The sequence below is a fragment of the Schistocerca piceifrons genome, chromosome 2 (assembly GCF_021461385.2).
Source record: "Schistocerca piceifrons isolate TAMUIC-IGC-003096 chromosome 2, iqSchPice1.1, whole genome shotgun sequence".
In the NCBI taxonomy this organism is placed as follows: Eukaryota; Metazoa; Arthropoda; class Insecta; order Orthoptera; family Acrididae; genus Schistocerca; species Schistocerca piceifrons.
The window spans coordinates 4,256,068-4,282,857 of NC_060139.1; the positions used below are offsets into that span (position 1 = coordinate 4,256,068).

Genomic DNA, 26,790 nt, shown 5'->3' on the forward strand with positions numbered 1-26,790 from the left:
ACCGTGCATTGAAAACCATCACCCCAATAAAGCAGTGGCTACATGTGCCATAAATTTGACAATGTGTATCAGATTTTTGCCAAGTGTTGGAGTGTCAGCAGAAAGAAATGACTATAGACAGCTTTCTAAAAGAAAAAAGAATTAGTTGCGTTTCATGAATAATAAAATGTGTAATGCTGTATGTAAAATTTTCTTTGACTAAATCGCATGAATAAGATAAAACGTTTAGTACTTTTTCTGCATGGAAAGCATTAATGTATTTTACATTCATTTATATGAGATATTGTTTTGCGTAACTCGTGTTTTGTGCTACACGAGTAAGATTCTGGAACGACTTATGCTTGCTGTGTGATGTTCCACCGTACTGCATATTTGAGACGTAACACAAAAATCTTGTATTCATGACCAGATAAATTTAGGTAGTTTGAGGTAACTGTCCTCATCAAATGCATTCATAAAATCTACCAGATATAATTTATTAAATTCTACCCACTGTGATAAATGGAGTACAGGTCATTTATAAAATACAGACACACAACATTTCAATTACACCATGGACTGATTCCAATTTAAACTAGTCCCGGTTAACTGGCTGTTTCGTTAGTTTCTCACGTTCGAAAAAGTCAAGGGTTTCTTTTTCTGGATAGAATTATACCTAGTACCAGTATAGCACTTGTTCCTCTTTATGGCTGATTACACTTTATCATCAATATATATTTTGCATTAGAGGTATTTCTGATTTAAAATATTGAGATTATACTCCTCCCTTCTCTTAGGAAACTTGATGATGAATGTAAGAAATTATTAATTTTCCCTTCTTTCACAGGTGGTTAAAAGACCTCTTTAAGAAAGGAACTGAGAAGGATCTTGAAATTGATGACCTCTACGATGCCTTAAAGAGAGATAATTCACAAGATTTAGGGGACAGACTTGAAGCGTAAGTTAAGCCTTCAGAAAGTTTTTATTTTTATCATCTATTGGTACACTCTTGGAATGGTTTGTATATGAAGTTACCAGAAGTTTCTGATTCATAATATGGTAGTTTTTGTGTGACTTGTTTAAAACACTATGCCTTATACACAAATACGTGATGGATGAATTCCAGAAAGAAAAGTTAGTTTCACAACAATACATACAAACAAGAACTCATGTAGACAATGTTATTTACTAGAGCACTTAAGTGGAATGCCATTCTGGGTACACATTGTATGTGTAATTATTTTCAACTTTATACGTCCACATACATGAAGAACAGAATGAATCTTTTACTCTTAAATTGCGTACATGCTGTGTTGAAATTCCTGATGAATTAAAACTGTGTACCAGAGGACGACTTGAACATAGAACAATGCCAAAGGTTCTGAGCGAGTCCTGGTCCAGAAGCCAGCTGTAATCTTTCGGGAAGTTTCATACATGAAGAAAAACAATAACTGAATGTGACTAACTTTGTTGCAGTATTGATTTTATCTTAAATTAAGGTCTATATTTACATCAATTTAAAGATAAATAAAGTAATGCATGTTCTTATATGATGCCTCATAAGAAGGTAGTTACGGTAATACAGAGATGTTAACTTTTTCCCTCCGCAGATTCCGGTCCAAGCTGCCGGAGATTGTGTGTGTGTGTGTGTGTGTGTGTGTGTGTGGTTTGCTTGTATGTGCACATGCATGTGCATCTGGTTTTCCTTTCCTGATGAAGGCTTTGGCTGAGAGCTAAATGTGTAGCTGTCTTTTCATTGTGCTTCTCTGCAACTCATTGTCATCTTTATGTTGAGTAGCAGTCTCTTTTTTCCTTACATTGTTGATATTCCAGATTGGAATTTCCATTGTTTGATTTCATTCTAAAGGTGCATTTTTAGGCATAGATTTCATGTGAAGTAAGTAACTTAAGTGTTAAGTGCCAATGGACATAGCAAGGTCAGGTTGTTCATTATAGTCTTCATTATAGTCAGCTCATGATATATGTAATTCATACCTGTAATAGAATAGGGATAAGAATGTGTACTTCGAATGAAATTTTCATGGACATAAGTGGTAAGGGATCTGGTTATCAGATCACCTCGTGATAATGGAGAACTGAGTCATTTTAAACATAAGTAGCATTAAAGTACAAATTCCAGTTCATTCTGAAGATTTGAACTGTAACAGATTGCCTCCTGGATTATGCACCATAAAGTAAACAGTATCAAATACACAGCCTGACAAAAAAAGCGCGCGCGCGCGCACACACACACACACACACACACACACACACACACACACACACACACACACACACACACACACGAGGAGAAAACAAAAAAACTTTACAGGTTGAGAGGGTATGATATATTATTCCATTGATGATAAAACTGTCAAAATTTACAAATGGCTTCGTAGCAAGGTCCCCTTATCATTACGACGTATCCTCTCTGGCCTGGATGCGAGTACTGTTTCAGTTGGAACAGTGTCGCGAAGCCGTTGGAGCCTCTCCCAAGGCGGACTAGCCCACGGCTGTGGTAACTGGTTGATCATATCCTGAATACTGGCACTGAAATGGAGTTGACATTCGAGGTGCTCCCTCAGTTTCTATCGAGGACAGATCTGGGGATTCTTGCTGGCCACGTGAATACCTCAGCATTATTCAGAAAGTTCATAGAGATGTGACCGTGTCTCAGTGAGCATTGTTACATTGAAAATGGCTCCATGATAGTGTAGTGTGAGAGGTAAGACATGAAAGTGAGGCCTGTCAGCGACATTTGCGATGTCTGAGTTCCCTCAGTCATCGCCAACCGAGACGTGAAGTCGTACCCAAAGGCTCCGCACATCATGATGCCAGGAGTAACAATGATGTATCTCTAACAAAACATTGGAAAAATAGGTCCCCTCCCTAGGTCACTGCCTTACTTGCCAATTATGGTCATCCAGTGTAGTGCAGAATTTTCGTTTGTCACTGAACTGAACTGAACTGAAGCCAGCAATGAGCAGTCTGCACGTCAGTCATGCTACCGTGCCAAATGCAGCAATTTGTGTTGTGTTGTGTTGATGGCAGCCTACACTTCGGACAGTAATTCCCAAGTCTGCTGCTGCTAATCTCGACCAATGATGCAGGGTGACACAGAATGTCGACGTGAGTACATTTCTTGTCATGTGCCAGTCGCAGATGTGAAGTAAAGTGGGGTACAATGTGCTTGGTGCAGTCGTCTTTTGTGATGGTTGGCCAGATCCTTGACGAGTATGCCGGCCCTCACGTTTGCTTGCAGCTAGACATTGTACCACACTCACATTCGAAAGCCCCACAAATAAGGATATTGCGTAATTGGACCAGATGGCCAAAGACCTACAATGAAGACCCTTTCAGTGTCTTGTCAGATGCTGATAATGCTGTGTCACAGGAGTATGTGGCATCTGCACGTCTTTCAGTGGTCTCCCACTGTTCACACCTCTTATATACCCTAACAGGCCTGGTAAACCGCAGCATTAAGGAACTAATTAATGTGCTCTGTGGTGGTCGTAATACCTGTCAGAGAGAACTGCAGCTCTTAATTGTTTACATACTGTGTGTGGGTGTGTTTGCTTCTGTTGTGACATTAAAGGAAGTTTTCTGTTTCAGGAACTGGAAGTATGAATTAAAGAGAGTTGAGGCAAAACATGGCACAAAACCAAGTCTGACTAGAGCTATTTTCAAAACTTTCATTGGCCAGTATGTAATACATGGCTTGATGTTAGGTTTTTATCATTTAATTTTAAGGTGAGTGTGCTACATAATTTGCGTAGTTTGTAACATTGCAGGCAGCATCAACATTTAAATAAGTACCTTACACCAAATATGCTTTGGAAATACTGAAAATTGTGTGAGCATTTATCCTTATGTTCGTAGATGATTTTGATTACTTTCCCAATGCTTTAGATTATTTTCACATATGATGAGTGGTTGTGTCTCATGACATTCAAGACTTGCTGCCAGTGAACTTGATGGGGAAAGTGTACTGGTCTGATTACTGCAGTCATTTCCCTCTGGTAAACTGTACATATGAATGACTTTCATTACATATAATAATGTAAAAGGAGAAACTATATACTCCTTGGTGGATGTATTTGTGAAATGTAATATTTAACATACAAGGTATCCATTTCTATCTGAAACTATTCTGTGCAGACATGTATGGGTGGTTCTGTCCAAACTAAGTTTGCACCAGAGAATATCTCAAACATCTTCATTACATGCACAACACACATGAAAATTGCATAATATTGAACCCAAAACATGTGAAACGTATTGTTACTGGGTACACAAAAAGGACTTAAAAAGTGAAGTTTCTTAAATAATTTGTTTCTTATCGCACATCCAAAGAGTGATGAGCAGAATTTTTGTGCTACCAAAGCAGATGTACATATCAAAACAGTCAACACATGCTTTGTAGCTTTGCAGGGATAGACAGCTTGGAGCACTTTGGGATAATTTACATATAACATAGAACAGGCATGTTCAGTGACATAAGAAGTAATAGCTAACTAAGCTAATCTGTTTGTTCAAGAGACTAGTTTTGGAAATGGTCGTACTATCACCAATCATTACTTATCGCAGGGGTGATAACTTACTCACTGAACATGGTCGGTGACACGAGCAGCCTATGAACATACTGTGCATAATCCATTACTCAGTTGACCACTGTAACACTGAGATGTCCCTTTGCCCAAGTAACCACTGAAGACACTGCACAATCCACCACTCAAGCTACCACTAAGATCGCACAGCGTGGGGCATTGATGAGGCTCAGGTGACCACTGAAGTAGGAACTGAACGCCACATTCGCAGACTGTAGCATTAAGGTTCTGTGTTTCTGCTTTTATGTCAGCTGGCCAGTGCGCGTACTAGCAGCAACATGCAGAGGTACGTGCCGTAAGCTAGCAGTTTGGCTAAGGCTGTTTCCAGCTCTGCATTGCAGCCCGCACTGTAGGATCGCCGTTGGCTGACACATGGCAATGCTGTGGTTAGCTATCCTTGCTAATCGTGGCTGGTAGTCTTACACAGCTGCACCCCTCCTCCCCCTCTCCCTCCCCCTCCTTTTCCCCACAGGTAGTAGTGTGGAGGCGAACTGAGCTGGTGAGCTGGCAAGCGCACTCACTGCACAGTGTGTGACTGACAGTTTTGTTGTGGTGGTGGTGGTGGTGGTGGTGGTGGTGGTGGTGGTGGTGGTGGTGCTGCCAATCTCACCACCACCATCTGAAGGTGCTGAAGGTGCTGGAGGAGGAGGAGGAGGAGGAGGAGGGGGGGGTTGAGCAGTGGCAGGGATAGTTTGGAAGGTTTAGGGCCAACCTCCAGCGTATGGTGACCTGCCCAACAATCTTATGAGAACTGGAGTTCATAGTTAGGCGACCAGGTGTGGTGCCTTCACTGCAGAAAATTACATGTGAGGCACCATCCAAATCTGTGTGAACAAATGAAGATGGGATATCATTCTGAGAGCTGAGCCAGGTTGATGGATGCTTGCAATGTGGGAGTGCAGTCCATCCAGCAAGGCTGGTATGTCAGAGGGAGAAGTGGTAGCAGATGACTTGACAAATTACTCAGGTATCAGAAGGGGCTCACCTTAGACCAACCCAGTCACTGAAGTACAGAGGTATAGTCGAAACTTGTGCAGAGGCTGGCAAGGACGATGGGGTGTTCAGTAGTCGTGGTAAAGTATAGCAATCCTCAGTGTGTGATGCCATTGCTAGACCAATACCATTGCTGGCTGGGTGGTATGTGGTGGTGTGGTGCCAATGAGTACCACACTCTTCTGGGATTAAAATTACCTTCTGCAATCTGTTGTGATGTTGAGGAGGAACCAAAATGAGTCACTCATGAATGCTTGTGCCACAGTTTCAGCTGAGATGTCTGCAATTTGAGCTTCCTCTGGCCAGCATGTGCAACAGTTAATGGTAGTTATAAGATACTGCTGGACATTAGAGATGGGTGGGGACTGACAGTAAATATGGCCTGGGCAAACCTTCCTTTAGCCTCAGGCAAATGACAAATGGAAGCGTGGACCTTACTACACTGACAAGCAACACAACTGTAAATCCAGCTGCGAGAGTTTGTGCAGATGCCAGGCCACACACAAACTGATGGGTAACAAGCCTGGCATTAACAGCTTTAACACTACGGTGGCACAGGTTGTGGGTACGGTCAAAGGGCTGCCAGCAGAAAGTAGTTGATAGGAAAGATTGTGGCTTGCCAGTGGTGTCACAGAACAGTTTCATGTCTGTGCCAATAATCCAGTGTCTGGATTGTGGCAGTAAGTCTAGCTCCATATTGACCTGTTGGCTGCAGTGAGAGAGACAAAACTGATGCAATCAGTGATCATGACAGACAGTCAGCGACAGTATTGTCAAGGCTCGAAATACACTGAACTTGCTGAACAGAGACTTACGTTCCAGCTGGTGGAACTGGCTTGCTGAGGAGTATCTGATTGTCTGCTGCAGGGTGTATGTGATGGGTTTGTGGTTTGAAAATATCATAAAGTTCACAGTCTCCCTGTGTTTGGTGAAAGTAGCAGATTGCCTCATACAGGGCAAACAGATCCGTGTCATACACACTCCATTGACTTTGTGCAGGCGTAAGCTGCTCCAAAAATAAGGCAAATGGTTGCAAGGAACTGCTGAAGTGCTGTTGCACCAATGACTTGCTGGCTGGTGTCAGCCACCAGTGGCAGTTGGGTATCATGTGGAGGGAGCCAGAAGTGCAGCATCAGCAAGGCTGTTCTTTGCAGCAATGGAGGTGGTGCCCATTTGGTGCATCCAAGGAATGTGATTGTTTCCCTTAGTGTTTGAGCCAGCAAGTGTGTGTATCAACAGCTCTTTAACGGAGGCTGCATCAAGCAGATGGCGGTGGTAGAATTTAAGCATCTGTGGAATGAGCAGAGTTCCTGAAGAGTTAAAGGGAGCTGAATTTCCTGAATAGCCTGAACTTTCTCAGATAGGGTAGCAATGCTGATTGCACAAATCTGGTGACCCAGAAATGACACCTGGGAGACTCTGAAGATGCATTTGGAAGGATTAATGATAGCCTCAGAATTTTTTGCCATTGAAACGCTGCTGACAGATGTTTCCAGCTTTGCTGCAGCAAAGAAGCAAACAGAAAGATGTTGAGATGGGTGAAGCAAAGGTGTTGGTCATGAAGCATATATTCAATGAATTGCTGCCATGTTTGTGTAGTATTCTGGAAACCAAATTTCATGCAAAGATATTAGAAGAGGCCAAAGGGCATGGTGATGCCTTTATTCAGGATGTCTTCTGTGGTGACTAGTAAGAGGGTCATTCAGTGAGTCCCTTGAAGAAGATTGAAAAAATTTAGGATTTTTATTTTTCATCGTAATTCCCCTTTTAACTCTTTACAGTTTCCCAATTGTTCCTCCAACTTTGTTATCCAAAAATTGGGATTTTGTAAGATCTGCAAAATAAGATCTGTGTGGCAGATGACATCCTTAGTCATTTAAATTCAGAAATAAAAAAGCCTCTGAGAGTCAAATCTAGTGAAAACAGTGTTTGTTCCATTAATTTGAGCTTTAATTCTGTAATTTTGGCTGTTGAAGGTGCACATACGGCATCCAGTGCTTTACAGAAAAAGACACAGTTTCAAAGTTTTTTGTAAAATAGTATCTTCTTGGGCTTCACTAAAAGCGACATTCCTGCTCATTCGACTTCTGGAGTTGGCATGGCTGCAGGCTGTGCATCACAGGGGATCTCGTCTGTGTTTGCTGTGTGAAGGAAGAGAATCTTGTTCTTGCTCAAATGAGGATGTATGTCCTCAGTTTCTTCATTAAGCTGGTTCAATAATAATGCATAATACTCCCCAGTTATTGTTTGTCCCTTTTGCAATTAATTGATGTAGGTGACTCTGCATGCATCCCAAAAACATGTGGCCATCACCTTGCCAGCCAGTTTGTCTCTTCATCTTCCTCAGATCCCGTCTGCATTCAAAAACCCAAACCAAAAAACATTCAAAAACTGTTTTGATTACTCCTTAGTCTCTGCAGTATAGTAGGTTAGGGTGCCATATTTTGGCCACAGTTAGGTATTAATGCTGAAACCTGGCAGAAAGTGTCAAAACAACCTTGGCCTCACCTTCGAACCTATGGTTGTTTGTTCTCCACAGAGAGCAAGCACGGCACTAATCTCTTAGTTTTTTTTTTCACATACTATTTTTCATGCAAAACTGAAAGCACTGTACCTTGTGACATACCTATGGCCTCATATATTTCATTCAGTTATTCATCGGTCACTGAAAACAATATTGTGGATTTTATCAGTCATTTCTAGGTGGTCACTTCCACTGGAAATCCTTAATGCAATTTCTTTTGTGGATGTACAACCGTGTTTAAACTCATTTACCAATTGGTAACAGTGGCAAATGGGAAAGTAAATGTGCTGTGAACTTCATTCAACTCAGCTTTGATCTATTTTGGTGTAAGTCTTTTAAATAGCAAAGTTTAAAAAACATTCAAAACTCTCTTCTTACCATCTTCTGAAATAAACAAGAGCTGGTTGCTTCAATTGACTGGGACAATGAAACCATGTCCTGGATACCGCTGCAACTCTACCTGGCCTCCAGCACACATGACACTACTAGCAAAAGGTTTTGATATCTTCAGTGCCATCTCTTGGATTTTCTAAGGACTTACTGAATCACCCACGTATCTGCAAATGAATCCCTTCTTGCAGTCAAGTATGTGGAACACTGAAGTGCCACTGTCAGTTCGGCTGAAATCATGAAGGTTTGGGACTGGATATCTGTCTGGATAGTGCGTGCATTAAGAGCACAATAGTCACTACAGGGTTAGCAGGATGCATTCTTCTTCGGTCCAAGATGAGAGGAGTGGACCAGGCTGGCTAAACAGCAAATGATACCATGTGAAAGCATAACCTCAAATTTGGCTTTAGCAGTGCAAGTTACTCTGATGTGAGGCAGCATTTTTTTCTATTAACTGGGGTGCCAGTCATCGCGCAGACGATGTACTGTACTGTACTGTACTGTACTGTACTGTACTGTACTGTACTGTACTGTACTGTACTGTACTGTACTGTACTGTACTGTACTGTACTGTACTGTACTGTACTGTACTGTACTGTACTGTACTCTGCCATACCTCTTGGGTCCTCCATGTGGGCATATGACGCATGGAAAATGGTCCAGGTGGTCCTCTTACTGCCCTGGACAATTTTTGGCATAAAGTTTTGTGCAACACTGTGGAATGTGATGGCCAAGTAAAGAGTCCATATTCATGAGATTAGAGCCGGCAGTGTCAGGAAGGAGCCAAAAATGTGCTAAGAAATTGTCACCAACGATTGGCTCTGTGAAGTCTTCAATGAAGAACTGCCAGCTGAAGGTGCAATGCAGACCTAGATCCACTTGCATTGGGTAGACCCTGTAATTGGCAATGGATGAGATGACGATAGCTGGAATGGTATTATTCGCAGATGCCCGGGGGTCAGAACCAGTGTCTGTCAGGAACCTTCTGTCAGTGATGAGGCAATGCATCTTCTCTGCACGCTCATTTGTGGAGACGTTGTCATTTGGGTCGTCGCACGGTGGGCGTCAGCATGGAGCTTTCTCGCCAAATGTGCAATGCCGTCAGCACATGGTGGGTTGGTCTTCGGAATGTTGATGGTCTCAGTTGTTCCAGAAAAGGTGTGTTGGTGCAGGAACAGCTTCAATATTGGCTGAAAGCAGCTAGAATTCTTGGCTGTGGTGGGTGCTGAGCATTGTGGTCCACAGTGCTGGCTGGCAGTACAGTTCTTGTGTTGGAGGCAGCCCTGATAACAGTAAAATGAGCTCAATCAGAACACTGGGCTGCAGTGAGGGCTTTGACCACAGTGTCAGCAAGGGCCACTAGTTGTTGCAGTGAAAGATTGTTGAGTTGCAGGATGGCACATGCCTGGCCAGGCAGCCAGTTCACCATAGCATCTGGAGCAGTTCGTCCCAGTACTGACTATGCTGCAGACGTGGTGCAGGAGTTCTGCCATAAATGTCATCAGTAATCAGTTGATGTATGCTCTCCACTGGAGACAGGCCTATGAAGTCCATCTTGAGGTGATGGTGTAGCTCGATGAGTGGTGGTGATATCGGCAACCTCGGCAGCTTAGTGGTGGTAGAGCTTACTGGCCACATACACACACTTTGTATGTTCAGATGTTATGCCACAACAATGGAAACTAACTTCAACCTGCATGAACTAAAGAGCTGGTCGGGTAGTGGAGAAAGATGGTAGTTGGATGGTGACCTGGGAAACCGTATAATGCAGCTCACCAGCAGATGATGGGGCAATATTCTCAGAAACAGCAGCTCAGTCAGTGGAAATGACCTCATCAGAGTTCATCATGATGTACCACAAAAGCCTTTGTTAGCTCGGTGTCACTACTTCGGCATAATTTGCATAGGATGTAGAACAGACATAGTCTGATACATGACACAAAGTTAACATTTATTGATAGCTCTGTTGATAGAAGAAACTAATCACAGAAACAATCATACAGTCATGACCACTTCTAGAAGGAAAACATTAGATATCTTCTCTGCTACACAATCCTGCTGAAATGGGCATGCAGTGGGATGACACTACAGTTAGCAGGAATTGGATACCACACTTGCAAACTGTCTTGCAATGACACAAACCATTTGTTTAATGCTTATGGCAAACTGTATCATACAGAATAGTTTATGCCAGCAACAGAAGAGAATAACTTTAGAGTTAATGAAAATACTACACCAATGGTGAAAAGGAGATATGACCTATCCAACCATTTTAATCAAGATATGCAGGGACTTCAGTATGTAAATTAGGTCATCCCATGCTAAGACCACGGTGCAATAAGTGGAGCATTCTCAGAAGAGAGTACACCTTGCAAGTTTCTTGCAAAAAACAGTTGTACTGTGGTACAGATGATGTGTGCATCACAGTGCGCAATCGAAATGGTGCTGCAATTGGAAATGTACTCCATTATTGAAGTACGTGAGACTGGAAGATTTTTTTGGGCAAAACATCTGAATTGCACATAGGTTTACCATACATTACTGGTGGTAAACGGCAATCATGACCAGCCAAAGATAAATTGTACCAACAATTTGACAAAGGCCATACAGATGTAGGTGATGCTGATAGGGAATTAAAGATCTTGCACAATAAATTTTCATTGCTTTTGCAAGCAGAAAGAAATCTGGGAAAGAGATTTTACATCAGTGAGGATGTTCATGCAGCTCTCCTTCAATGGCTCCATGACCAGGGAGGGGATTTCTATTGTTTAATGATTGAACAATTGGTAGAATGTTCTGTCCTTGGTTTTTAGACACTTGGTGACTATGTTGAAAAATAGTGTCACGTATCTATGTAACTTCAAAGTGTAGCGCAACATTCAATAAAAGTTAAACTTGGCCTGCCATATAAGTGTGTAACTTACTTCTTGAAGTCCCCTTGTAAACGTGTTTTGATAAATTGACATTCTGGATTGAATGTAAATTAAAAAATTTGTGATTTAGTAGTAAGTGTACTTTACTTTTTTATCCACTATTTAAAAATTACTTTGCTTAAAATGTCCTGAAAATGATATTTATGTATGCAGTTTCACGTGATGTTACAGAATTGCTCAACCAATATTCCTCGCTGCTGTCATAAGACACTTCAGTAATAATGAAGTAGTTTCAAGACAGGAAATGTACTGGTATTCAGGAGCTCTGATCCTGTCATGTGTAATTAGCTTATTCATAATGCATCACTCTACACTGATTGCACAGAGTGTTGGAATGAGAGTTCGGGTGGCATGCTGTTCACTTGTGTACAGAAAGGTGAGTATTTCATAAAAAAACTGATCCGATGTTATAAAGATCAGCTGAAGTGATACAGTTTTTGTTCATATTAGAAAATAGCATGTAATTCTAAATTAACCTATGAATTATTAAAATCTTCAGATGCAAAACATATCCACTCTAAAATATTTTCCCTGTTATATTCACAAAATACTGTTGACACCAAACATAAATGTGGGCGAAAGAGAACCTCCCACTACCAAAAGTAGTTGCTCATATGATGTTGCTTTGTGCACAGCCACTACAGTTATATCACAGTGGTGTAAACGAAGGTAACACTGATTAGCAACAATTTACAATAATGTATTAATAGAAATTAATGCATTACTTATCTTGTGCAAAAAGGGTGAGTGACAATGTAGCTTGAAGTTCATTTGCACTGTTATATTTTTTAACACTGGTCTATTTCTGAATCCAGTGAAAGTTGACTAATGCCAATTAGTAAAATGTCCTGTCTGGCTCTTCTGTATGGTGACTAGAGATGTCCTGATTCTGTCTGGAGGCATGGTGTTGGTACTGTCAAGCTGATTGGAGCTGTGTATCAGCTTATATCTCTGTTTAGGAGAGGGATGTCCAGTGGGAAACTGTCTTCGTGATGTAAGGTGGAGCATAACATAGTGTTGTCTTCATCTACAGGGTTAGGTGCAACATCCAAGCCTTGTAAGGATGACAATGACCATGACCATTTGCTGCTGCTAGATCCCACTTTTAGCGGCGAACTGTGGTGTGATTACTGGCTGCAACTGTAAAGCCCCAAGATGTTTGTTGCATTTGAGTTATGTGAACTTAGGAGTTCCATCTATATGTGCACATGGATGGTGTGTCTTAATTTGGTTTATAATCTGGACTGTTACTCCATTATTTATTTGGACGCTACATTATGATTCCGAACTGTTGTATCACTCTGTCTGTCACTCATTGTTTCTTTCCATTCTTGTAATGGTAATGAATACCTGACCATTGACTTTGAAACACTTGGTTCTAGATTGTTGTGAATGCTTAGTCTGCAAATGCAGGAGTGGCATTAGGACAGACGTTAGTGGCTGGTGTAGTCTTTCATGCAGTTCTTCTGCTGGAATTTTGTACTCTATGGAGTGGCTCTGTACTGTGAAAGAAAACATAATATGTTATGTTTATTGAACTGCTGTGTTAACTTTGTCATTTGAGATTAGTGTATCCTTATAAATATCTCTGGGAGTTAGCTTGCTGCAGGGTGAAATTACATAGTTTTTAAATAAGATATGCTGTTCTATTAAGAGGAAAACTTGAACTCCTGTAAAATAGGCAAGCTTTAGAGTGAGAAAAATCTTGACGGGTCTTAGATTGTTTTCGTAGAAGTTTTAGATGATATTTGCATTGCATGTGGAAATGCAGAAAATTCTTCTGTGACACACTGCCAGTAGAGCATTCCGAAAATAGTCCAGCATAGTTGACGTGTAAACGTGACCAGTGTTCCAGTGTTTGTGGCAATGGAAAATGTAGCCACAGGGATGCTGACTGCTATTTCTGGCATACGTTGCTGTAAGCTACCATCACTTATGTCTTCTTCAATGTTTTTCCAATAACACCACCCTCAGGCACATGTATCGTAAGTAGTAACCCCCAGTGGCATTGACATGGCGTTTGAAACACTTCCTGTTTTAGCACTTCTATAACAACCACCTGTATCTTGCATGATTCTGACTGCATGAGAATTACTCCTTTGTAGACAGTAAGTCTCATGCACCAGTATGATTTAACTTCTGGTTGATTAACTTTTTTGTAAAGTCCACTTGGATAACACTGGTTCTTTGGGTATAAGTTTTCCTATAAATTTCTCATTCAATGGAAAATGTTAAACACTGTCTTGACTGAAAAAAATCCAAAGTGAAATAAACATAAGCAGAAGAATCAAAATTTTTTATCCTGTAGTTTGGTATCACGTCTGCCTTTTGCATGTTGAGATGAGGACTTGATGACGGTTTTCGAATCATAGTATCATAGTTCGATAAAAGCAATTCTCATTGCTGAAAGTGTTGTGCTGCTCCACCACCAATGGCTTCTGGTCCATAAGTAGAATGAATCAGTGATTGCAAATGTAATAGAGAGAGCTTCATTTTCAGTTTGACTTGATTTTTCCAAGCAGTTAGGTTTTGGATGCATATGTGATTGGCCTTTAGAAAGCATGTTGTGTATGTGAAAAGACTGTGCCAATTGCGTAATTGGAAGCACATGCTGTAATGGTTAACATTTTAGTTGTATCGTGTGGTGGGAGACATTTGGTACCCAGTAAACTTAAAATTAATTTGTCAAATGTACGTTGGCATTCATTGTCCCAGATCCAGATCAATTTTATTAGTTGACTGAAAGGAGGTCAGTTTTAGTTGTAATTCATCTGTCTTCATTTTATTGCAGAATCAGATTTCAGCTAACAGTGCAGGTATCATCAGTGCATGAAAGTCAGTCATGGAGACTTAAAGTAATTATAACTGGTCCAGTTAGACTAATACTTGTACAAGCCTAAGTTTTAATGGAATACGTTTTGTAATAATTACTTAGTCTCCATGACTGCACATAATCTAGTGATGACAATCAGACTGTTAGCTTCAGTCTAGATGTTCAATAAAAAGGCAGATGATACGACTAATGCCGACCTCCTTTCAGTCCTGTGTTACATCGTGGTCATGGGCTCAACCATTCCCACAGAATTGAAGATAATTATACTCCTTTCTGTAATTGTATGTGAAGAGGTTTGCTTCCGGATGCTGCACATGGAGTAAATTTTCTGTAGTAAAATGTTTGACCTAGAACAGCGTGTAATTGCCTGTGATCCTTGGTAACCGAGAGATACATAATTGCTTCAGTGTGTTGTGTTGGCCTGATGCCTTATTGTGAGAAAATGCACCATAAGTATTGAACTTCTCACTGTAAGAAAGTGTACACTCTCATGCTGCATTTTAAAATGGCTGCTTGTAAAATCTTAAATATGCTTTTCAAATTGCGCACCACTGGCTAATATAGACTTTAATTCTTCTGATATTTGAATTAGATATGAATATCAGTGACTGACTGCAAATTGAGTGCGGCATTAAAACTGCTGCAGTGTTACATTATGTTTTCATACCACAAAGATAGGTTTTCTCATTCTGTACTGCCATTATGTAAGGCAATAAAGATCCTGTTTCACTTTGACTCAGAATGCTAATACAGTATTGTGTATCTTACAGAATTTTGACACAGCGTTCGGCATCAGTATAATGTTAGTTCTGTAGTTATTAATGCTGGTTATTCCTGCAGAAGAAGGTACTGTGTATTTCTCAAATTTTTGGTAGAGACATCAGTGTGTGAAGCCTAGTTTATTAAATAAATCAAGGCCCAGTAATTTTATTGCTTTGTCTGAATTTGCTATTGTAATACTAGTTTTTTTGTAAATGACACACGTGCAACATCTATTATGAACAGGCTTTGACAAGTATTTGTTGCTCACTGTACTGAGAGTCCATCCCTGGTGCTGCCAGAAGCAGAGAAACTCAGTGGTAGTTGAAAGGTATTTGTTTCTCTCAGAATGTTGCCAACATCTTGCTTCTCCCAGACATGAAGTGTTATTGTGCATGTTCTGAAGGGGTTGTGCCAACACTGAGGGAGGCTGCAGACACTGCCTTCCCCTCACCACTCCTGTCCCCTTGGGAGTCCTGGTGCAGGGGCATGGCATGCCTCCTGCTGTTCCCAAAAGCTGCCTTGCTTACTGTCAATTTATCATGAACAAGCAGCAGCTAAACAGTGAAGTTTCCAATTCAGTTAATTTCTTTCATCCCATTTCTTTGCATGCCAAGTTGGTTAGAGATGTTGAACAGCTGGTGTCAATTTGATTGAAACTTCAGTGGTACTTTATTTACTCAGAGTTCAACCAATAAAGCTTTATCATTAGCTGAGAGGCTAGAATTTGCTTTCCAGCCGGAAATTTTATTTGTGCACTCTTGCATGACTGCACTCGCAGCCTAACCTAGGTTGTTTTGTTGATGAATTGTGAACACACTAGCATCTTCAAACAGGAGTGTGTCATCTGAGACAAGCATCTGGTCGGGTGCCTGAATTTAAGCTAAACATTCTTGTAGCAATGGGTTGGTCAAACTAAGGCGGCTGTTCTATAACTTTGTCTCAGAAAAGAGCCGAATAAGCACGTCGTGAGAGAGAGGCCCTGTCACTTTCTGCAGTTTTGATTATCAGCAGAAATTTGTGATTTGTAGTGGACTCCAGTAAGTGTACTATCCATTCTTTGTAACCTTGATTAGGTTTTTTAAAACATTGGAAGAATTTTTGTATGGCTGTTGCTACATGCACTTGAGATTTAAAATAAGATTGTAGCTAAACTTTAATTTCTGCATATGAGCGGCTTCCAATATCTATCTTGAATCAATTTAAATAATTTCATGCCATCATTAGCATGAAGAAAGCTCCAAACTTGACATCACATAGTAATTTGTGCATGATGAAATGTTACTCCAATCTTGATGTCTATTTTGAAAAGTATTCTTTCTTTCAGTTTAAAGCCAGAAATGGCGGTGGAGACACATTGAAATTTTCTTGAATATCTGTTTCATTTCTAATTTTGATAATTGTGCAACCAAAAGTTCTTGTGTGAAAGAGAACAACAGCAGTGACATGAGCTGCAGTAAGTTTGTTTGAGCCACTTCTGATCGACAAAATTCTGCACAACATACAAAATTCTGCTATACTGTCCTGAAAATGAAATTGAGTTAGCAGCAACAAGAATATTAAGAATGTTACACTATGGTAAAGTCTGTTGTTTTGGCGGGAAAGCTTCACTTAATTTCTCATCGGCCAAGTTATTACTCCTTTGTCCTTGTCAGACTTCTAAGTTCCTTGTTCCTCTTTGACAGGTTGTTCTGTTGTATTTGCCAAATATTCTTGGTGTCAGACAGAAATGTAACTGGAAGAGAACCCTGCACAACTAGGAGTAGTTGCTGTTATTGAGATGGCTTGCTTGGCTGCCCCAACTGTATGGTCTCATAAAGGGGTCCAACAGGCTTAGGCAAACTACAGCATAAATGATGGCAACTCCAATAAGCAACAATTTACAATGGTTTTGTTAACAGAAATCGTACATTACATAACTGAATGTGCAGATAATGATCATAGTGCATGGAAATTTAGTTGTTCAGTTGCACTGATCTATCTTCGAACGCTGACAGTCCAGAATTCAGAGAATTGTTGATAATCTGAGTGTCCCCTTATATCCACATTGTAACTATGGTGCCTCCCTCTGGAGATTGGCCTTGCCACATGGTGCCCCCTCTTGTGTATGGTTGACACGTGAAATAACAATCTTCTCTTCTAAACATGATCAAAAATGCGTACATCAAAAAAAGTTTTGCATCACCTCAGTTCTGAGAGTTCCGGAACATCTACAGAAAATTGGTATAGAGGTCAACATAAACACCATTTCTGCCCTTTTTATTGCTCATGAAAACAACACATTGCATGCTGTACCACCGTAGATAGAGACCTTTAGAGGCAGTGGTCCAGATTGCTGTACACACTGGTACCCCTAATACCCAGTAGCACGTCATCTTGCATTGATGCATGCCTGTATTCATCATGGGATCCTATCCACAAGTTCATCAAGGCACTGCTGGTCCAGATTGTCTCACTCTTCAACAGCGATTTGGCATAGATCCCTCAGAGTGGTTGGTGGGTCACATTGTCCATAAACAGGCATGTTCAATAGGGTTTGTGTCTGGAGAACATGCTGGCCGCTCTAGTCGAGCGATATCGTTATCGTGAAGTCGTTCAAAAGATGTGCACGATGAGGGCACGAATTGTCGTCCATGAAGACGAATGCCTCGCCAATATGCTTCCAATATGGTTGTACTATTGGTCGGAGGATAACATTAACGTATCGTACAGCCATTACGGTGCCTTCCTTGATGACCAGTGGCATACATCGGTCCCACATAATGACGCCCCAAAACAGCAGGGAACCTCTATCTTGCTACACTCGCTGGTGTGTGTGTGTGTGTGTGTGTGTGTGTGTGTGTGTGTGTGTGTGTGTGTGTGTGTGTGTGTGTGTGTAAGGCGTTCAGCCTGGCCGGGTTACCTCCAAACACATCTCCGACGATTGTCTGGTTAAAGGCATATGCGACACTCATTGGTGAAGACAATCTGATGCCAGCCCTGAGAGGTCCACTTGGCCTGTTGTTGGGCCCATCTGTACAACACAGCATGGTGTCGTGGTTGCAAAGATGGACCTCGCCGTGCACGTCGGGAGTGGAGTTGCGCATCATGCAGCCTATTGCGCATGGTTTGAGTTGTAACATGACGTCCTGTGGGTGCACGAAAAGCATTATTCAACATGGTGGCATTGCTGTCAGGGTTTCTCCGAGCCATAATCCGTAGGTAGCGATCATCCACTGCAGTAGTAGCCCTTGGGCAGCCCGAGCAAGGCATGTCATCTACAGTTCATGTCTCTCTGTATCTCCTCCATGTCTGAACAACATCGCTTTGTTCCATAAAGTTTTGGGCATGGAGCTGCATAAATTCTTCTTCTTCTTCTTCTTCTTCTTCTTCTTCTTCTATTTCAGCTGAATACTATCCAACCATCTTCAAAGTGAGTTGAGGTGACTAACGCTCCAGCACTTGCTCAGTCCTTTTAAACCCGAGGATCGAACCCCTGTGTATGTGGTCAGAGATGCACAAGGCACAGAGATGTTCATAGGTGGCAAAGAGTTGTAACATATGCATGGAAACTAAATATGTGGCTGTGCAGTCGTTCCACACTTCGATATTGATGTGTGACTGAGAGCTGCACCACCTTGACATATTTGTGATTTAATTACAGAAATTGCCAGAGTCCATGATTTTTTCCAAGTTGAAACTGTTATCTCTATTAATTAAATTAATCACCAACCGAATTTCAATTGCCGGCTAGTGTGGCAGAGTGGTTCTAGGTGCTTCAGTCTGGAACCGCGTGACTGCTACGGTTGCAGGTTCGAATCCTGCCTGGGGCATGGATTTGTGTGATGTCCTTAGGTTAGTTAGGTTTAAGTAGTTCTAAGTTCCAGGGGACTGATGACCTCAGAAGTAAAGTCTCATAGTGCTCAGAACCATTTCTCTGAATTTCAATAGCTTCTTTCACTACTGAGTCCCAGAAAGATAAAGTTGAAGCTAAAATTTAGACATTATCGAACACGATAGTTCCCAGTGTCAGTACAGTGCTCTGCCACTGCAGATGTCTTAGTTTGTAAGAGGCAGGAGTATCTGTGGTTTAAAAGATCCTCTGTGAGTGCAGCCATTCACGCATCGGACAGAAGACACGTACAGTCCAGGAGAGATGCACAGAGCGCCAAAGTGCTTTAGGGTTAGTCACCTTGGCTCACTCTGTAGATGGCTGTGCAGTATGGAACGGTCTTTATGCCACAAAAACTGAAGATGTGCAACATCGCTTTGATTCACTCAGACACACCTGGGTACTTCCTTGTCGAGAGCCCTTGCTAGCACAAGTAACAATGCGGACGCGATCGAACCGCGGTATTGACCATCTAGACATGGTTGAACTACAGACAACACAAGCCTGGTGCAATGAGTGGAACTGATGGGCTGTTGGACACCCTCCGTCTAATAGGTGCTGCTCATGCCTGGTTGTGTTTACATCTTTGGGCGGGTTTAGTGACATCTCTGAACAGTCAAAGGGGCTGTGTCTGTGATAAAATATCCAGTCAATATATATATATATCTCTCTCTCTCTCTCTCTCTCTCTCTCTCTCTCTCTCTCTCTCTCTAGCCACACATAGCAGACGCATCAGCAGTGATGAGAACTCCCTCGCCCAGTATGCTGAAGGCCTCACAAAGGGCTTTGCAGACAGGCAATACCCCCCAGACCTAATACACAAACAGATCTCCCATGCCATATCCCAACACGCACCTGATCCTCACATCCATCCAAGAAACAGCCACAAAGAAGCACCCACCTTGTCACTCAATACCACTCAGGATTGGAACAACTGAATCACGTCCTTCATCAGGGCTTTGATTGTCTATCATGCACCGAAATGAGGGACATCGTACCAAAGACACTTCCATCCCCTCCCAGTGTGGTGTTGTGCCACCCACCCAACCTCATCATCCTAGTCCATCCCTATGCCACTCCCACCCCCAGTGCCATATCACAGGGATCAAACACTTGTGGAAGACCCAGATGCAACACATTCCATATCCACCCACACAGAACCACCTACTTTGGTCCCATCACTCGCTGGGCCACCTCTGAAAGCAGCCATGTTATATACTAGCTCTGCTGCTACCACTGCATTGTGTTCCACATTGATGCAGCAGAGCACAACAAGAGATGTGCAGATGGAGTTATCCTTCCAGCACATCCTTCGCCCCCTGTAACCTCCCTGGCCTAAACGTGTGCGTGTGCGTCTTTCAGTGAGTCGTCTCCTTTATTCTCAACCAAAACTTTCCATATATTAATATAAAGAAATTTGATTTGCCATGAAAACCTGTATTTGTTTGTTAGATTGTTGTAATGTGATTTTAGTGCATTATTAAATGTGTAGTGATTGATTATAAATATAAGAAAAGTGGAAAATAAAATTTTTCAGATAATTACAATGTTTTATTTTGTTTAATATACAGTATCTGAAATTTTTGTGTTCCAGGTCATGCGTCTGAGCAAAATTTCACTTGGTCAGACTGCTGCTGGACAAATGGTCAATCTTCTGTCAAATGACGTGAACAGATTTGATTTGGTTCCACTATTTCTGCAGTTCATTTGGATCACTCCAATACAGGCTGTAATTGCCACTTATTTTATATGGCAGTTTGTGGGCTGGGCATCTATTATTGGTGTTACTGGACTCTTCTTACAAACAGTACCTGTTCAGAGTATGTATGATGTTTTGTTTGTGCACTTTCTCAGTGTAGCATTTGGTTGTGACTGTCAGTGTGCCTTTATTGTGAACTTAGCTATACATACAGTGGCATTGTTCATATGACAAACTTGCGACTTCTCTTTCAATTGTATCCATTGCTAACAGTGATACGTACATTTTTCTTCAAAAAGTTATTCATAAGTGGATTAATTCATAAGAGGATTGAATTTGTGTAAAAATAATTGTACCCTCTTGCTGCTTGTAGTCACTCGTAGGAAACCCGGGAAGGATAACACTGCACCCCACATCTGAATGTGTGGAAAAATACTCTGTAAAGTTTGAACATGCTACTGTCATAAGTTCTGCGGCTATTAAAAGGATCCTCAAAAGCAAAATGAAGGAGTGGAAATAAAATGGGGCTAAAAGGAAAAATCAGAATTGCATCTGATGCATCAGAGAAAGTAGTTAGTGAAGAGAGAAATGAAGTGATAGAAGTGAATAGCCAAGAAAACAGTCGTTTAAGGAAAATAAAGACAGAAGTGATAGAGCTGAGACAATCCACCAGTCCACCCTTCAAAGGTTCTTTTAATTCTGTGCATCAAATGTCCTTCCCCCACAGCCTGAACTGACATCTGGTGAACTTGAACATGAACCCTATTTTATCAATTAGATAATTGTTGAATTTAAAGCCAAAGATTGTTTGTTATGTACATAAGATTGTATCTTGCACAAAACAATCATAGCAGTCCAAAACGTTTCAGCATGAAATATACCTTCCTCGAAAAAGTATGAACTGCCATGGAAAGTTTTTCTCCAGTGTGCCTTATGATGTAATTGTTTACAAATCAGATATTAATAATTTTTTTAAAAGACCAGGACTCATGAAGAAGAAAAGCCAGTAAAGGTTTTTATTGTTTTTATTGTTTAAATGTTCGATAATGTGTGTTGTCACATCTCACTGTGCCCTTCTACAACAGAACACTGAAACATTTGACTTTTCATTGCTTAATCAGATTCTTAATGCTTTTCCCATTATTTTCAACTGATTACTATCTATGTTGGAGGCAAAGTATCCTTGTATACACCCCTTATAATAAGATTAAAAAATCTCATTTCACATTGAAAAAATGGGGTTGAAACTTTTGACTCACTGTATCAATTATCCTCATCCTAAACAAGTCATGTATATCAGGTCAATAATGCTGATTAAGGACTTCACATAAAAGCTTAAGATGACACCTGCATCTGGAGAACTGCCACAGGCCCTTCAATGGCACTTCCCCCATGCCTTCTTACTTTAACCATTTCCAACCCTAAACTCGTCATGGTTCAGATGCTCACACACATTTGTGATATGTACTCATTTTCCTCTTTCTACTGAACCTCATCACATTCTTCCCTATTTATTTCTCTGGCATGCTTTGGCCCAGGAGAAACCTTTGTCAATGTCTATTTCCATTATGTTGATACCTAATGAAGTACCTCTGTTTGTACAAAAGCTGCCTGCCCCCATGGTGTCCTCAACCAAATGCCATATACTTTCTCCCCATACAACAAAGCATGCCACACACCTGTTAACCAGCCACAAAGAAGTGTCCCTATCACTTCACATCACACAGGACTAGAACTACTAAATTGTATTCAGCACCGATGCCATAGCTACCTCTTATTGTACTGAAAATGAATGTTCTACACAGAATCTTTACCAGCTCTCATGAAGTTTTCAGGTTATAACTTCTATCTTTCCAAATAAGCTACATACAGTAGTACTCAGAAGTATTTTGTAGAAAGCATTAGTTAAAATTACATAAAGATCACTGTAGTAGAAAGACTGCCAGCAGATAATTGAAAATTGTCACACACTAATGAGTACAAAACTACATTTAGTTTTAACAAAGTATCTTACATCAAAATAGAAATAACAATTCTTCTGGTTCAAAAGTAAATTTTAGGTCCAATTATGTAGGAATGAAACAAAACTATTTTGGAATCTGATGAACAAATCGGTACTTTGTTGCATACACATGAGCTTTGATCACAGCTACACATGTATTTGGCTTTTTTAATAGGTTAAGTGGAAGTTTTGACCATTCATCCAATAAAGCAGCAGCAAATAGATTCTTATTTGATTAGCTTCTACTATGAACATGTTGGTCCAGTGCCTCCCAGAGGTGTTCAGTTGGAGATTTAGATCCAAACTCTGGATTGGCCACACCAAAAGTTCAGATTTGTATCTGAAAAGACGTTTTTTTAAATGGCTGGAGATGTGTTTTGAATCATTGTCCTGTTTTCAATATCCAATTATGTAGCATATTCTTTCTCCCTTGTGGAACCATATCCTTCCCTTAAATGCTACTTTACAGGAAACAATTAATTTTGCCTTCCCTTTGGACTACAGAAATAACACTATATCTAGAAACAGCATCGCCACATCATGATGCTGCCACCGCTGTGCTTAATGGTTGGTACCTAGTACTTTTTGTTCACTCTTTGGGTTTGGATTGATGTATATACTGTACACCATGAGAAGAAAACACACTACATTTATTTTCATCACTCCATAAAACCTCAGACCAATCTGTTCGATGTTTCTTTGCAAACTCTATCCTGGCTTCCCTATTTTTTGAGTATGATTGTTTCACATGGAGGTAGTCCACAATTTAAATCACCTGCTACTAGGTGACATTTTATAGTAGGGATATGTGGGTTCAGTTCCTGGTGCTCCAGACCATCCAAAATTTGCCAAGCCGGTTTACTTGGATCTGCAGTTGACTGCTTATGAATCATTCTGTCCCCCCCCCCCCACCCGATTACTTGTTTTTCAAGGAGCACCTGACGCTGGGTTACTGGCTAATGTTCCCTCCTGTTTTTTACCTCTGATGCCACACTCTTAGAAGTCCCTATGATGTGCCTTAGTGTCATCCATTCTAGACTGGGACTTTACCTTATTCAGGACATGCAAAACAGCTTGTCTCACATCAGCTGAGTATTCTGTCTCTCTTGGCACCCTTCTAGTTGTCTGCAAATAAACACCTACACTACAATAGTGAACGCAAAATAAATGTGTGTCACTGTTCTCCTCATCTCACTCTACCCCTTTGTCCTCCACTCCGTAACTATCCTCACACAAATTAATTACATTTGTAGATTAAAGAATGTATAATTTTCACTGGCCTCACATTATCAATGCCTGAGTAACAATAGTCCAGGAGTACTGTACCACCAAAGTAAATCACGAAATATTTTGGAGCTGAATGAATATATACTTACTTTGTTATTGTATGACCTTGTTTGTTAACTAAATGTGTAACCACGGCAATGTGAAGCTCTTGATGGAAAGAGAATTACAGGCATTGCTCTGTTGTAACTACTTGCAAACAGCACTGACAACATAACACCTCAACTACAAAATCTTTTTCAGTGCTGATTGTGTATTGTAATGGTTACTTTTTAGTACCATCAAAGAACTTCATGCAATTTAATAACACATGTAATTATTTTATTAGTGGTGTTCAGCATTAGAGCTATCTGAGCACATGATCATTTATCAGAGAAAGTAGAGCTATAAATATTATTTGGTTTTATTACATCTCTTCAGTGTTTGTGGATTGAAGTTCATTTGTAGATACTAAAATATCCTTGATGTCCAGTGGTTACAAAATAGTTCAGTGTTAATTAAAATTCTAATTTCCAATTAATTGGCCTTCATTTTCATCCAGTGACACTTATGAGACACTCCACAGAAAATATATATCAGAAAACTAGCACAGTTCTAAGTAAACGATACAAGTGACACACTTCTTACCTACCATGAAACTACGTAACAAAAATATTCACAGTTAATGTGCTATTTATAACCTGTAGCTATGCTCCAGATATTTCTCAGAGATTACAGTTTTTTAATTACATTAGTTTTATAATGGAGACATCTGTTGTGACAAAATTGTAGACATTAGCTAACAACAATCCTAATGCTGCAAAAAAGTTGAATTTTTTTTGCAATTTTGTTTACTTCACAACATTTATGAGTTTTCTTTTAACATATTACCTGCAGAAAATAATTCTTAATTCAATCATGTAACAAATATATACACATTGTGTTCAATAAATTATGGTCGGGAATATTTTGTAATTCAATATCTTCAGCTTTCAGATTTGCAGATTACTTATTGCATATTTAACTATTTGTATAAAACAAAATTGCAATGTAAAAAAGTCAAATAAATCTCTCTCTTCACTACTAACAACATTGTTGTTGTTGTCTTCAGTCCTGAGACTGGTTTCATGCAGCTCTCCATGCTACTCTATCCTGTGCAAGCTTCTTCAGCTCCCAGTACCTACTGCAGCCTACATCCTTCTGAATCTGCTTAGTGTATTCATCTCTTGGTCTCCCTCTACGATTTTTACCCTCCACGCTGCCCTCCAATATTAAATTGGTGATCCCTTGATGCCTCATAATGTGTCCTACCAACCAATCCCTTCTTCTAGTCAAGTTGTGCCACAAACTCCTCTTCTCCCCAATCCTATTCAATACCTCCTTGTTAGTTATGTGATCTACCCATTTAATCTTCAGCATTCTTCTGTAGCACCACATTTCGAAAGCTTCTATTCTCTTCTTGTCCAAACTAGTTATCGTCAATGTTTCACTTCCATACATGGCTACACTCCATACAAATACTTTCAGAAACGACTTCCTGACACTTAAATCTATACTCGATGTTAACAAATTTCTCTTCTTCAGAAACGATTTCCTTGCCATTGCCAGTCTACATTTTATATCTTCTCTACTTCGACCATCATCAGTTATTTTGCTCCCCAAATAGCAAAACTCCTTTACTACTTTAAGTGTCTCATTTCCTAATCTAATTCCCTCAGCATCACCCGATTTAATTTGACTACATTCCATTATCCTCGTTTTGCTTTTGTTGGTGTTCATCTTATACCCTCCTTTCAAGACACTGTCCATTCCGTTCAACTGCTCTTCCAAGTCCTTTGCTGTCTCTGACAGAATTACAATGTCATCGGCGAACCTCAAAGTTTTTACTTCTTCTCCATGAATTTTAATACCTACTCTGAATTTTTCTTTTGTTTCCTTTACTGCTTGCTCGATATACATACAGTTTCAAATAAATGATATGATGAATTTTTTGAGAAAAATTATATTTGTGTACCATGTAAATTGTGAGCGATAGGAATGCTCATGTTAATTACTGGCAGCTTATGGTGATGTTTCTGCATTAGCCCAGATTTATTGTAGAATTGATCTGTAAAATTTGACATACAAAATGTTCATATCTTATTACATGTCACATCACCCTGTCCCTTTTTCTTGCCTGTGTTTTTCAAATGTTCCTCCACTTGCTGATTCTGCAGAGAACCTCATTTCTTATTAGTCCACTAAATTTTCAACATCTTTGTATAGCTCACATCTCAAATACTTTTTCATCATTTCCAGTGTTCCCACAGTTTTTGATGTACTTGCTGTGATATACAATGCTGTGCTCCAAAACTACATCAGAAATTTCTACCATAAAATAAGGTCGATGTTATCACCAGCAGACTACTTCAAGGAACACGTTCTTTACCCATGCCAATCCCACTTCATCAGTCATGTTATTTTGCTTCCAGTGCAACAGACTTCCTTGAGTTTGTTTATTTTGGGTCCTCAGTCTCTTGTAGAGGCCTAGGATGTGTTGAAATGTATCGTGCGTGGTGGAAGAGCTGTTCTTTCAGTTTGTCAGGGTGGTGGTTAGTCCTCCCAAATGGACATTACGGATACAGTGGGATGGCAATGGATTACAGGAATGTTGAAAGTGAAAGTAGTTGCATGGAGACTGATGGCTGTCAGGAAAATTCTTTAATGTAGGTGCAAGTAAAGCCGTGGACTCTCATCCAGAGGTGCAGGCTGCAGTTCATGCTCGTTCTTTTATTGGTCCAGTAGAGGCAGTAGGCACCATCTGAAGGTTGTAGACGTGACTAGGAGTCAATGAGTTGACTGACAGTGACAAGTAGCGGAGGGTAGCGCAGCACTCCTGTGGACTCAGCAGCTGTACTTAATACAGACATAGTCTAGGTGGAGACTGGTGTGATGTGC

The 26,790-nt window shown here is 40.5% G+C and overlaps 1 protein-coding gene across 2 annotated transcripts in view; it reads left to right on the plus strand.

The window, feature by feature from the left end:
* Window positions 1-26,790, plus strand: part of LOC124775090 (ATP-binding cassette subfamily C member 4-like) — a 254,271-nt gene that overhangs the window by 116,158 nt on the left and 111,323 nt on the right. For both annotated transcript variants that reach the window (XM_047249900.1, XM_047249901.1), the window contains exons 2-5: window positions 827-937; window positions 3,592-3,729; window positions 11,598-11,802; window positions 20,484-20,709. In XM_047249900.1, the coding sequence (XP_047105856.1) occupies window positions 827-937; window positions 3,592-3,729; window positions 11,598-11,802; window positions 20,484-20,709 (680 nt within the window). The remainder of the gene's footprint in view (window positions 1-826; window positions 938-3,591; window positions 3,730-11,597; window positions 11,803-20,483; window positions 20,710-26,790) is intronic.